The 14,491-nt window shown below is 39.1% G+C and overlaps 1 protein-coding gene across 5 annotated transcripts in view; it reads right to left on the bottom strand.

The window, feature by feature from the left end:
* The window catches only part of CDC27 (cell division cycle 27), a 66,274-nt gene that overhangs the window by 25,889 nt on the left and 25,894 nt on the right, over window positions 1-14,491 (bottom strand). For 3 of the 5 annotated variants that reach the window (XM_011973273.1, XM_011973274.1, XM_011973275.1), the window contains 5 exons: window positions 13,700-13,797; window positions 12,702-12,856; window positions 12,387-12,598; window positions 10,157-10,271; window positions 7,310-7,422 (listed from right to left, as the gene is read on the bottom strand). In XM_011973273.1, coding sequence (XP_011828663.1) covers window positions 7,310-7,422; window positions 10,157-10,271; window positions 12,387-12,598; window positions 12,702-12,856; window positions 13,700-13,797 — 693 coding nt within the window. Of the gene's footprint in view, window positions 1-7,309; window positions 7,441-10,156; window positions 10,272-12,386; window positions 12,599-12,701; window positions 12,857-13,699; window positions 13,798-14,491 lie in introns of all 5 variants that reach the window. The other 2 variants (XM_011973271.1, XM_011973272.1) reach the window with 1 other exon arrangement.

Genomic DNA, 14,491 nt, shown 5'->3' with positions numbered 1-14,491 from the left:
GAAAAGACAGTTGGGCAAACAGTCTAATTGTGGGGTATCTGTCAACAAATACCACTAGAAAAAAATGATATTTGAGAAGTCATCTCCCTGTAAATTCAAACAACTACATCAAAGGTTTATTCTGTCTAAAGCAAAAGGAGCCTCTGTACATTTTCACTTTAAAGGCAAACCCTGAGATATGAGAATTTCAATCCTAGGAGCAAGCAAACCTAAAATCTGAAACAATCGAGAATTGACTGTGGGTAAACTTATGGACTAAAGTATCTAAACTTTATAATTTATGGGAAATCCTACTAGCTACCTGAGTCTGGGTCAAAGAATTTCAGAAAATAAAAAGAGATAAATATTTTCATCTTTTACAATATGTACATATGTAATATGTATACATACCTCTAGATATGCATGTGTGTCTATGTCTCACACACACACATGAATCCTTTTAATCTGCATCTGATAAGCTAGGAGTTTGATAATGAAAGGCTTCCAAAGTTCAAAATCAGACTTCACTTTATGTGGAGCAAATGACACACAACCTTTTTTGGATGACTTAGCTAAAAGTACTATGCCATTCTAACAATCTCTAAAAGAACTTTCTAAATAGAAAGAACAGATTTCTGCCAGTCATGACAGAGTAAAATGGAATACATTTATTCTCCCATTTCAGATAACTACAAACTGAACCAAATATATGGAACAATGGTTTTCAGACACTGGACAATAGGCAAAACATTTCTGAGGACAGCTCTAGGGCCACCGTGCAGGAAAAAAGAATGCAAATAGAGCTCAGTGGTCCCACTGTGTTGAAAAGAAAATGTTGAGGATTTGAGAAAAGTCAAAGCAGCCAGAATTTGAAGGCAGAGCACCAGAGAGAAGAATGAGCTACAAAGAGGGGACCTACAAAGATCTGCAGAGGGCTTCCCTGGACTCTTCAGTTGAAACTGCTCAGTGTAGGTGTTTGAGTGTTATATAATAAAGAATCTGTCTGGTCCACGCCCCAGGCTCCTGAGATCTACTAAGTTCTTGGAATTCCTCAAGTGACAGGGAAGTCTTTGTTATTCATTGCGAGCTCCTGGGACCCTGCCTGAATTTATGCTAATGAAGTAACTCCTAGGTAGTTTCTGGATGGGGGCTGGCCATGCTGTAAAGGTCAGTCATGTGGCCCGCACGGTGGCTCCCGCATGTAATCCCAGCATTTTGGCAGGCCGAAGCAGGCGGATCATGAGGTCAAGAGATCGAGATCATCCTGGCCAACATGGTGAACCCCCGTCTCTACCAAAAATACAAAAATTAGCTGGGCATGATGGCGGGGGCCTGTAATCCCAGTCACTCAGGAGCCTGAGGCAGGAGAATCACTTGAAACCGGGAGGTGGAGGTTGCAGTGAGCCAAGATCGTGCCTCTGCATTCCAGCCTGGGCGACAAGAGTGAAACTCTGTCTCAAAAAAGAAAAAGTCAACTATGTGATTAGAGGGCTGGGGCTTTGAGCCAGCAACACCAGCCTGACCTCGTCCGGGAAGGAAATTGAGTTCAATCATGTGGCCAATGATTCCATCAATCATGCCTACATAATGTAAAAACCCTAATACAAATTTTGAACACCAAAACTTGGCTAAAATTCTTGGTTTGTAAACATACTGATGTACTGGGAGGGCAAGTCCACAAAGAAGACATGAAAGCTCTGTATCAAGACCCTCCCATATCTAATCCTATGGATCTCCTAATTGTGTCATCTATAATAAAACTGTAATCCTAAGTATAGCACTTTCCTGGACTCTGTGAGGTGCTCTAGCAAATTACTGAATGTAAGAGGGTAGTAGGAATTCTTAAATTTGTAACCACTTGGTCAGAAATGTGGGCGGCCTGGGGAACCCAGAACCTGCAACTGGGCAGTTCAGACAGTTCTTGTTGGGGTCAGTGATCTTAACCTGTGGTGTTTGTGCTAAGTCTGGGTAGTTAGCATCAGAATTATATTATAGTACTATAATGAAGAAACTACCCAAAGCTGGGGGAAGTATTACTGAAAAGAAGTAGACAGAATAATTACTGGATCTCACTCCAAGCTGAGAATAGCTCATACTTTCAATAGGCAGAGTGAAGAAACTCATACTAAACAGGTTTTTGAGGAGAGTACTCAAAGGGCACTTCCTCAATGGTTGGACAAGGTTAGTCCAGACTAAGGCTACTTTTGTCTGGACAAAGTTTAAAAGGTAAGACCTGAAGGGATCAAGCTGTTTCCAAGCAACTTTACTGCATCTCAGAGTAAAACTTTAAAATACCTAAAGGAATGCAAAAATATCCAGTAATCAACAATGTAAAATTTATAGCCAGGCACGGTGGCTCACACCTGTAATCCCAACAACTCGGGTGGCTGAGGTGGGAGGAATGCTTGAGGCCAGGAGTTTGAGAACAGCCTGAGCAACACAGCAAAATCCCACCTCTGCAAAACTAAAAAAAAATTAGCCACATGTGGCATGTGCCTATAGTACCAGCTACTCGGAAAGCAGAAGTGGGAGGACCTCTTGGGCCCAGGGGTTTGAGGCTGCACTAAGCTATGATCACACCACTGTACACTAGCCTGGGCGTCAGAGTAAAAGACCCCGTCTCAAAGAAAAAAAGTAAAATTTATAATAACTGACATCCAATTAAAAAATGCTAGGCATACAAAGTAGCAGGAAAATAAAATCTACAATGAAGAGGAAAAGTAATGTAAGAAACACTTAGAAATAACAAAGTAACAGAATTAGTAGACAAAAACATTAAAAAAATACAAATATATCCTATACGTTCAAAAACATAGAGGAGGCTGGATGAGGTGGCTCATGCCTGTCAGCCCAGCACTTTGGGAGGCCAAGCCAGGACTGTTTCAGGCCAGGAGGTCAAGATCAGCCTGGACAGCATAGCGAGACCTTGTCTCATAGAGAGCTTATCTTTGTCTCTACCAAAAAGTAAAAATAAAAATAACTAGCCACATATGGTGGCATGTGCCTGTAGTCCCAGCTACTCAGGAGGCTAACGCAAGAGAATCACTTGAGCCAAGGAGTTTAAGGCTACAGTGAGCCATAGTAGTGTCACTGTACTCCAGCCTGGGTGACAGTGAGACCCTGTCTCAAAAAAAAAAAAAAGGCTGGGCGCGGTGGCTCACACCTGTAATCCCAGCACTTTGGGAGGCTAAGGTGGGTGTATCACGATGTCAGGAGTTTGAGATCAGCCTGACCAACATGGTGAAACCTCGTCTCTACTAAAAATACAAAAATTAGCAGGGCATGGTGGCACATGCCTGTAATCCCAGCTACTCAGGAGGCTGAGGCAGGAGAATCGCTTGAATCCGGGAGGCAGAGGGTGCAGTGAGCCAGACTATGTATGCCATTGCACTCCAGCCTGGGCAACAGAGCAAGACTTCTTCTCAAAGAAAAAAGAAAACCAAATCAATCTAGAGATGAAAGAAGAATGTCTGAAACAAAAACAAAAACAAAAAACCCAACAACATTGGATGTGGTTAACAACAGGTCTGACACTGCTGAAGAAAGATTAATTTGAAGACACAGCAATAAACACTATCCAAAATGAAACACGGAGAGGAAAGACTGGAAACAAAAATGAAGAGAGTATTAGTGAGCTGTGGGACAACTTCAAGCAATCTAATATACAAGTACTTGGAGTCCCAGAGGGAGAGATAAGACATGGACATAATATTTGAAGAAATAATGCCCCCAATTTAGCCAACTGTTATGAAAACTATAAACCCACAGATCTAAGAAGCTCAATGAATCCAAAGGCCGAGAAACAAGAAAACTACACTAGAGCACATCATAATCGAATTGCTTAAAATCAGCGATTAAAAACAAAACCTTGAGGCCAGGCGCGGTGGCTCAAGCCTGTTATTCCAGCACTTTGGGAGGCCGAGACAGGTGGATCACGAGGTCAGGAGATCGAGACCATCCTGGCTAACACGGTGAAACCCCGTCTCTACTAAAAAAAAAATACAAAAAGCTAGCCGGGCGAGGTGGCGGGCACCTGTGGTCCTAGCTACTCGGGAGGCTGAGGCAGGAGAATGGCGTGAACCCGGGAGGCGGAGCTTGCAGTGAGCTGAGATCTGGCCACTGCACTCTAGCCTGGGCGATAGGGCAAGACTTCGTCTCAAAACAAAACAAAACAAAACAAAAAAAACCTTGAAACAGAGAAAAGACATATTACTACATATAGAGGAACAAAAATGAGATTGACAGCAGATTTCTTGTCAGAAACAATATAAGCCAAAAAACCAGTAAAGTAACATCCCTAAAAAAATCGTCAATTAGAAATTCTTGGCCAGGTGTGGCAGCTGACGCCTGTAATTTCAGCACTTTGGGAGGCCGAGATGGGCGGATCACCTGAGGTCAGGAATTCAAGACTAGCCTGGCCAACATGGTGAAACCTGATCTCTACTAAAAATACAAAAATTAGCTGAGCATGATAGTGCATGCCTGTAATCCCAGCTATTCGGGAGGCCATGGCAGGAGAATCGCTTGAACTCGGTGAGCAGAGGTTGCAGTGAACCAAGATTGCGCCACAGAACTCCAGCCGAGGCAACAAGCAAGACTCTGTTTCAAAAAAAAAAAGGTAATTCTTACCTGGTAAAAATATTGTTCAAAAACAAAGATGAAATTAGAACTTTTTTTCTTATCCACAAAAGCTGAAGAAATTCATTACCGGCTGACTTGTACTATAAGAAATGGTAAAAAGGCCAGGTGCAGTGGCTCATGACTGTAAATTCCAGCACTTGGGGAGGCCAAGGCAGGAGGATCACGAGGTCAAGAGATCGGGACCATCCTGGCCAACATGGTGAAACCTTGTCTCTACTAAAAATACAAAAATTAGCTGGGCATGATGGCGTGCACCTGTAGTCCCAGCTACTTGGGAGGCTGAGGCAGGAGAATCGCTTTAATCCGGGAGGCAGAAGTTGCAGTGAGCTGAGACTGCGCCACTGCACTCCAGCCTGGTGACAGAGTGAGACTCTATCTTAAAAAAAAAAAAAAAAAAAAAAAAAAAGAAATGTTAAAAAGAAGTCCTTCAACATGAAGGAAAATGGTTTCAGATCGAAATCTGGATCTATAGAAGTAAAGGGCACCAGAAATATTAGTTATGTTTGTAAATATAAAATAGACTTCTTTTTCTCATTTAAAAAAATTTCAGCCGGGCGTGGTGGCTCACACCTGTAATCTCAGTACTTTGGGAGGCCGAGGCGGGTGGATCACTTGAGGTCAGGAGTTCGAGGCCAGCCTGGCCAATATGGTGAAACCTTGTCTCTACTAAAAATACAAAATTAGCCGGGCATGGTGGCACATGCCTGTAATCCCAGCTACATGGGAGGCTGAGGCAGTAGAGTTGCTTGAACCGGGGGGGTGGAGGTTGCAGTGAGCCAAGATTGCACCATTGTGCTACAGCCTGGGTGACAGAGCGAAACTCCGTCTAAAAAACAAAAACAAAACCAAAAAAACTCTATAAAAGATAACTGACTGTTTAAGGCAGAAACCACAACCACAATAAGGCACTGGGGGTTTATAACATACACAGAAATTAAATATATTACAACTATGCCTCTCATAAAGACTAAGAGAGGAGCATGAAAGAATACTATTGTAAGATTCTATGCTATACATGAAATGGTCTATTACTTGAAGGCAAACCTTGATAAGTTAAAATGTATACTACAAACTCCAAACAACCTCTAAAATGGCAAAATAAAGAGCAATTGCTAATAAGGGCAATATTGAATTGTACCTCCCCAAAAGATATGTTGAAGCCCTAAGCCCCAGTACATGTCAATGTGATTTTATTTGGAAATCAGGTTTTTGCAGATGTCATTGAGTTAAGCTGTGGATATCTGGGTTGACCCTAATCCAATATAACTGTTGTTTTTACAAGAAGAGGGAAATTTACATAGAGAAACACACATGTAAGATGACCATGTGAAGACAGAGGTAGATACTGAGTTATACTGTCACATACTAAAGAACACCTGGGGTTATCAGAAGCTGGACGAGGCAAGGAAAATCCTTGTCTAGAGATTTTGGAAGGGGTACAACTCTGCCAACACCTTGACTTTAGACTTATGGCTTTACAACTGTAAGATAATAAGTATCTGTTGTTTTAAGACACTAAGTTGTGGTACTTTATTATGGCAGCCCTAGAAAACTAATATAGGCAATTAAGGAGATAAAATGGAATCAACAATACAAAGAATACAAAATTATTAAGAGTGGATGTTGGTCAGGCGTGGTGGCTCATGTCTGTAATCCCAGCACTTTGGGAGGCTGAGGCGGGGGGATCACCTGAGTTGGGAGTTTGAGACCAGCCTGACCAACATGGAGAAACCCTGTCTTTACTAAAAATACAAAATTAGCTGGGTGTGGTGACGCATGCTTGTAATCCCAGCTACTCAGGAGGCTGAGGCAGGAGAATCGCTTGAACCCGGGAGGCGGAGGTTGTGGTGGGCCAAGATCACACCACTGCACTCCAGCCTGGGCAACAAGAGTGAAACTCCATCTCCGAAAATAAATAAATAAATAAATAAATAAATAGCTGATGTTTATTAGTGTTAGTCTATTTGTTTGACTCTACGTGAAATGTACAAATCAGAAATTATTTTTACATATAATGTTGTTTTGCAGGAGGCTTCAAGTTCCTTCTCACGACAGAGTCTCAGGCAATCACTGCAAGCTGGCACTCAAGGGAATTAGACTTACCACTCTGGGAGCATTACAGGAACATAGAGGTCTTTTAGATAGTCAAGGAGGCATATGCAAACCTGTGTCTGTTTTAAAATTTAGGTACATGTTCACAATTTTAGAAAGGAGAAAGAAAATTGTATCTTTCTTTTAAAATGTTAGCTATAATCTACTGAGTCCTTGAATAAGGAAAAGAAAATCCTATCTCACACCATTTCTGTGTGGAAACGGATTTATTATTTAAAGGTTTATTTGCCTGTTATTTTTATAATCTGTTTATAGACATGCGTAATGTGGGAACGGGAGTATGAAACCTATCTGTACCTAAACTATAGAGAGGGTCATATGCATAAGAAAATTACAAATCCATGAGGCAATCAGAGTAGACTAAAATGCTGCTTTAGTTAAGCATTGTCTTCTGTGCATTACAAAACTCAACTCAAAATTACACTAGTGTTGTAAGTGAGAGGTTTCAAATTTTACATATTCAAAATTTACAGTAGTTATTCTAGAATCCATGAGAGTCACTATCTGACTAAATTGAAGAAATATAAAGAATCAAGTTTTATGGCAAGAAAAGTTGAATAATTACAGTGATAAATACCTTGTTTGTGGACCAGAACTTTGTGTTTGTGCAAGAATTGGAGTTACCTCTCGGCTATTTCCACTCTGTGAGAAGACAGACTTTGTTCCAGTTTGGCCGATTCTGGCAACAGACTGTAAAACACAAAAAGTCTAAGGTTTGTGAATTATGGGCTGCACTGTAAATGATAAGACACCACAACGCTCCCATCTACATTTTCTCAATACACGCAGCCATAATATACTGTCACCTTAAAGATAAACTATTTATATCATTATTGTTGATTATTGTTACATTAGTATGAACATTAGTCTATTTCCTTATTTTAACCTCAGAGTATTTTTACCTCTATAATATCTTTTTATCTTTTGCTTTTAGTTTCAAAGGCTAAAAATCCCCAGAAGCTATTTTTTTCATCTCATTGTGACCATCCTCCATTTATTACATACCTTCTCTATTTGGGGTTAAGTACTAAAAAATTTTAAGAGAGCTAAATTCCCAAGATTTATGATTTATCTCATTATACACAGAAAAAATAATGATACAATAATCTTTTATACTCCTTTGGCACTTGGTAGCAGTTCTAGAGGAGTTCAGAGGAGTAGATTTTAAAAAACAACCATCCGATTACTTTCCAAAATCTAAGGATATTGTTCTTTAGACTTAATATTGCTTAGTTTTTCTAATCTTTCATTAATTGGTCTCTGTTCCCTTGGAGAAAAAAAATCTTTGCTTGGCTCTTCAGTCTTCTCTAATTTATTCCCTTATTTCTATTCATTTCCACCGTCTAGCTTCTTTAAATGACCTATGACTATTATATCAGTGCACTGCTTCTCTCCTTTGGCTACCAGAGAATTTTCTTCAAAACTTACTGTTACCCTGATATCCTGTACACAATCCTCAAACTGCGTATTATAAATAATCACTAATAATCACTGTCTCATCAGATATGAAAACCTTATTTTAGCCTTTCCCGCATTCAACATCACTGATCATGCCCTACTTTTTGAAACTTGGCATTACTTCCAAAACATTACATTATTTGTCCTGCCACTTCATTTGCTGGCCCTTTATCCTTCTACTATTTTTAAATTAGGTTTACGCTGTTCTCTTTAGCTACTCTTTCTTTCCCTAGGAGAGCCTGGTCATTTTAATAGCTTCAATTATTATTTCTATCAGCAGCTCACATTTTTTCCTTTATGACTAACTTTCTACTGAATATTTTCATCTAATGTACCACCACTTCAAAATAAAATTTCATAAGCCTTTCTCCACCTTTTCCAAATTGGAATCACTACATTCATCCAAGGGACAAAACTTAAGTCAATTCTTGCCCTTCCTTATTTATCAAAGAACTATGTACACTGCACTCACTAGCTGGTTTGATATTTGCAGTTGACACCGTATGCAGACCTACATGCGTGACTTTTCTGGGAATGTCTTATAATAAGGTAAGAGGAGAACAGAGGCAGAAAAGGATGAGACAGCAATCTTATTTGGGCACTAAAATCATGTGCCTACCTACTGCCTTAACTTGCTTTGGTTATTATGGTTATTATGGCTCTTCTAGTCTTGGCCTACTTCACCTGGCATGCTAACTACCATTTTGCTTTGCCTTCTTCATAACTGTAATGTTTAAAACAATACATACACAAACTATTTTGCAGTCCCTTTTAAGTATTCTTGGAGTTCCTATTATCACTCACTAAGGAGTTATTATAGAAAAATCTTTTGCAGATTCTAAGGATGTTCAGGAGTAAAATAGTAAAAAACAACTATAAGAAGAAACATGTTTCTATTAAGGTAAAGAGGCTATAACTGTTATTCACATATTAGTATGACTTGTAGCTTCCATTTCTTGAATATCTGTGAAGCATGGCAATAGGTATTTTATATAGAGAGCCTAATTTAAATCTCACAGAAGTTACCTTATGCCACAGATACGCTTTTAAAAAATGGTACTTCGGCCTCTATTTCCATACACCTATATAAGGGAACATTATAAAACAAGAGCCTCAGCTGGGCAGTGACTCATGTTTATAATCCCAGCACTCTGAAAGGTCAAGGCAGAAGGACTGCTTGAGCTCAGGAGTTTGAGACTATCCCTGGCAACACAGTGAGATTCTGTCTCTCCAAAAATAAAAGTTAAAAAAATTAGCTGGGTGTGGTGGTGCACACCTACAGTCCTAGGTACTTGGGAGGCTAAGGTGGAAGGATCATTTGAGCCTGGGAGGTTGAGGTTACAGTGAGTCATGGTCGCACCACTGCACTCCAGCCTGGGCAGCAGAGTGAGACCCTGTCTCAAAAAAAAAAAAAAAAAAGGTCTCATGATGTTTGCTGCAATATTTACTATAAGTATACTACCAAATATTTTTCATTTTCATTTTAAAACTATACATCCATGATCTACCACAAAAATCTTACTATCAAATATCTGGCTTTTACCTGAGCAATTTGTTTTCATATAATTATTAGTGTTATTAAAAAAAATATATACACAGTGGTGGGGACAAATAAAAACTATGGCAGACACAATTTCTGTTATTTATATTCAAGTAATATAAACAATCTTAATTTTGTTTTTTTAAAAAGGAAATTAAAAAGTAAAAATATGAATATGTTTATTTAACTATATGCTGAAATAAACTAAAATTGTGAGATACAGTCTTACTTGGCCAAAAGAGTAAGAAGTCTGCCTCCTACTATAACCAAGAGGCTACAACAATGACATTCTTTTATATTTAGATCAACAAATCTAAGGCAAAAGCAATTATATAAAGTTAGATTTTCCCTGAAATTACCTTTAAAATATTAAAATAAACAAGTTGCTTTAATCAATACCCAAACTGCATTTTACATGGAAAATACCTTTTTTGAAGGGGCTCCGGTGGATGGCACGTCAATTACAGAAGGTGTATTAGTGTAGTTTTGTAAATAGGATCCATCTCCAGGACTTGGGGTTTCTAATGGCAAAATCCCAAAACTGAGAAGAGGTTGAAATCAAGGTGTCAAAAAGTCATCAAGGCATATATAAAGCAGCAGTATACTTAAATTAGAAGGTCTAAAAGGAAGAGAATGGCAAATCAGTCTTAGGGACAGTGAGGATCTGAGGGGCAGATTAAAAATAAGCTGTGAATATAGACTATTCCACTCACCATAACTAAAACTAAAAAAAGCTATCAAACAAGCAACTAAAGTGAGCAACAATTACTGATCTCAGGAGATTTATTAGAAATAAAGAAGAGTAGCTTCATAAATCTAAGATCCAAATGATCAGATTACTTCAAATTCTTGGAATTTATGGGATTTAGACACAACTAGAGAAAATGTCTCTAGAGACCATTAGATAACTATAACTCTCCAGAGTGGTAATCTCATGGTCACACTATTTTAGTAGTTCCCTGGCCTCAGGACCCGATTCATAGAATTTCTTCTAGTGTATATATATATATTTTTTTTTGAGACAGAGTCTTGCTCTGTTGCCCAGGCTGGAGTGCAGTGGCATGATCTCAGCTCACTGTAACCTCCATCTGCTGGGTTCAAACGATTCTTGTGCCTCAGCCTCCCAACTACCTGGGATTACACGTATCTGTCACCATACCTGGCTAATTTTTGTAATTTTACTAGAGATAGGGTTTTACCATGTGGGCCAGACTGGTCTTGAGCTCCTGGTCTCAAGTGATCTGCTCACCTCAGCCTCCCAAAGTGCTAGGATTACAGGCATGAGCCACCATGCCCAACCCGTTCTAGCACATCATTTTTCATTTTGATACTTTTGGATATGTATCCTCTGGGTTGAGTTCCTGTATTTATACATACATATACTACTATTAATTTTGATAAAATATTTTATATTAATAGGTGTGACAGCTAGGTTCAGTGGCTCACGGTAATCCTAGCACTTTGGGAGGCCATGGCAGGAGGATCACTAGAGGTCAGGAGTTCCAGATCAGTTTGAGCAACACAGCAAGACCCCATCTCTACAAAAACACTTAAAAAATTAGCCAGGTGTGTTGGCATGTGCCTGCAGTCCTAGCTACTCAGGAGTCTGAGGCGGGAGGATCGCGTGAGCCCAGGAATTTGAGGCTGCAGTGAGCTATGATTGTGCCATTGCACTCTAACCTGGGTGACAGAGTGAGATGCTTTCTCAAACAAAAAACGGTAGGTGTCAAATTTCCTCCATGTTTTGGAAAAGAACATTTTAATAGCAACCAATGGTGCTCTGACTGTAACATTTCATGAGGCTCACTGCTATCCAATAATGCACAGCCATAGATAGTATTTCTTAATGTGTTTACTACCTAATTTAAGAGTTTTACATTTTTCTCCAATTTTTTTTTTTGAGACGGAGTCTTGTCCTGTCTCCTAGGCTGGAGTGCAGTGGCGCCATCTCAGCTCACTGCAACCTCTGCCTCCTGGGTTCAAGTGATTCTCTTGCCTCAGCCTCCCGAGTAGCTGGATCTATAGAAGCATGCCACCATGCCCAACTAATTTTTTGTATTTTTAGTAGAGATGGGGTTTCGCCATGTTGGCCAGGATGGTCTTGATCTCCTGACCTCGTGATCCGCCCACCTCGGTCTCCCAAAGTGCTGGGATTACAGGTGTGAGCTACCGCGCCCGGCCAATCCAATATTTAGTATCAATTTTTTTTGAGTCAGAGTCTTGCTCTGTTACCCAGGCTGGAGTGTAGTAGCTCCATCTCGGCTCACTGCAACCTCCACCTCCTGGGTTCAAGCAATTCTCCTGTCTCAGCCTCCCGAGTAGCTGGGATTACAGGCGCCCACCACCACGCCCAGCTAATTTTTATATTTTTAGTAGAGACAGGGTTTCACCATGTTGGCCAGGCTGGTCTCGAACTCCTGACCTCAGGTGATCTGCCTGCCTTGGCCTCCCAAAGTGCTGGGATTACAGGCGTGAGCCACCGCACCTGTCAACATCATCATGTGCTGTTTTTTACTTCATTTTCTGAAAACAGAATGCCCCTGTTCCCATACTGATTTAGAAGTTGCCATTGTAATAATCTGCATTACAAACAATATGAGTTATTATAAGATCATTTAGTACTATAGCACATTTGAAAGTATCTTGTTTGACTTACCTTGGGGTTAATGGGCTAAGAGCTGCTGGTCCTCCTAATAAACTTCGACCAGTTTTTGGTTTATTTTGAACCTGTTTAGATAATATGGAAGTTCCTGTTCCCAGTGGGACAGTATCAGGTGAAATTACAGCTGAATCAATATAAGACACTGAGGAATCTGTATTCAAGGAGTACTTTGAATTGGAAGATTCTAAATTCAATCTGTTTAATTCCTGAAACAGAAAATTTCTACCAAGTCATTCACAATATATTATTTAGTTCAGATCATTCTTTATAGTTTCATAATATTTGAACACTAGAATATAAGACACTTACAATTGTGTCCTGGGGTGTTTCCGTAAGAACTGTCTCAGGTTGTCTGTGAGATAAACTATGATTAGGTACTTGTGTTGTGCAAGAGTTGGGCAGACAGTTGCTAAAGTTCTGTAAAGATGTGAATTTAAATGTTTGGTCAGGATCTGGCTTTTCACCTGTGAAGACAAAAAAAAAAAAAGTTTGTCTCCGAGGAAGTGAGGATTACATTTTTTTCAAGTATGCATAAGTTAGTGGAAACAGGAAATAGGCCTTATCCAAAATTTTAAATTCTCCTGTCCACTTCTGCTAATCAAATTTACCCCCTAAAAGCCCATCTATCAATGTATCATAAAAGTGTACCAGTAAGACAAAGCTGTAAATTTAGAAAATAAACTACAAGAACACTAATTTAAAATATAACAAATCACAGAAAAATGCAGATTTCTGTGTTTGCTTTAAAGCTGAAAATAACTAGGTCTCATTTTTCTCAAAGTAGGAGATGAGGTTGAAGAGTTAAAACCCATCATACTTTACATCATACTTTACAGTAAAGGTTGAAGCCCTTCTACATATACATAGATGCAACAATGCTGAAAAATGGTCCTTTATGTATCCTAGGCCAAATGTACTGAGATATTCTCTCCCTATACTGTTCAGAAACTGTAAGTTTCTGCTCCAGGCATTCTATTAATTGCATTAGAAATTCTATTAATTTTCTTATTCAGAAAGCAATTTTAGCTAGTGTTAAACACACAATATAACTCATTCTAGAGGACACCAGATACTTGAAAGTAGATGGGCTAAACAGAAGAATCTACTGGATTTAATCTTTGTGTAATTTTCAGTTATATGATTCTTGAAACATACCTATGATTCTAACTTATTTTTTATTTTCAATTTTAACTTGGAAAAATATTTTTCTTGGGGGTAGATGATCTGTATTGCTCTCCAAAAATTAAGTAGCAGGAAAAAAGAAGAGGAGATGGGAATCCACCCACCTCTCAACCCCACCCACCTACCTATTTCACATAATGATTCAAAAGGAGACCAGAGGAAAGGATTTAAACTAAGGCTCTTTTGGTAACATTCTGATCCTTTGGCAAGCCGATCTGTCTTGCTGTGGAGAGAAACAAGTAGATTAAATAAGCTACAAACCTCAAAACTTTTATCATAAACTTTTAGTACAAAAAATTAGGTAAAAGTTACAGAAGTTCGGAGAGCACTCTTCGTGATGCTTCTCTAAATTACCAATTTCTCCTATCTGCTAATCTCCAAATCAAGTGAAAGTAAACAGAACACGAATCAAAAGAAATGCTTACAAAATAAACTATCATTGCCTTCTTGAATATTACTACTACTTTAAACTTCCTGTCAGATACTAGAGTTATTGAGGGAGATGTGAAAAACACCGAAATTCTTCAGTATTCTTTTTTTTTTTTTTAACTGTATTACTTTTTATTGACACATAAATAATTGTACACATTTATGGGTACAATGTGATGTTTTGATACATGTATACATTATGTAATTATTCAAATTAGGGTAATTTAAAAAAAATTATACTTTAAGTTCTAGGGTACATGTGCACAACGTGCAAGTTTGTTACATATGTATACATGGGCCATGTTGCTGTACTGCACCCATTAACTCGTCATCAACATTAGGTATATTTCCTAATGCTATCCCTCCCCCTAACCCCTCCCCACAATAGGACCCGGTGTGTGATGCTCCCCTTCCTGTGTCCAAGTGACCTCATTGTTCAGTTCCCACCTATGAGTGAGAACATGTGGTATTTGGTTTTCTGTTCTTGC

Source organism: Mandrillus leucophaeus, unplaced genomic scaffold (genome assembly GCF_000951045.1).
Source record: "Mandrillus leucophaeus isolate KB7577 unplaced genomic scaffold, Mleu.le_1.0 Scaffold1362, whole genome shotgun sequence".
Taxonomy (NCBI): domain Eukaryota; kingdom Metazoa; phylum Chordata; class Mammalia; order Primates; family Cercopithecidae; genus Mandrillus; species Mandrillus leucophaeus.
This window is presented reverse-complemented; position numbering and strand designations above follow the sequence as displayed.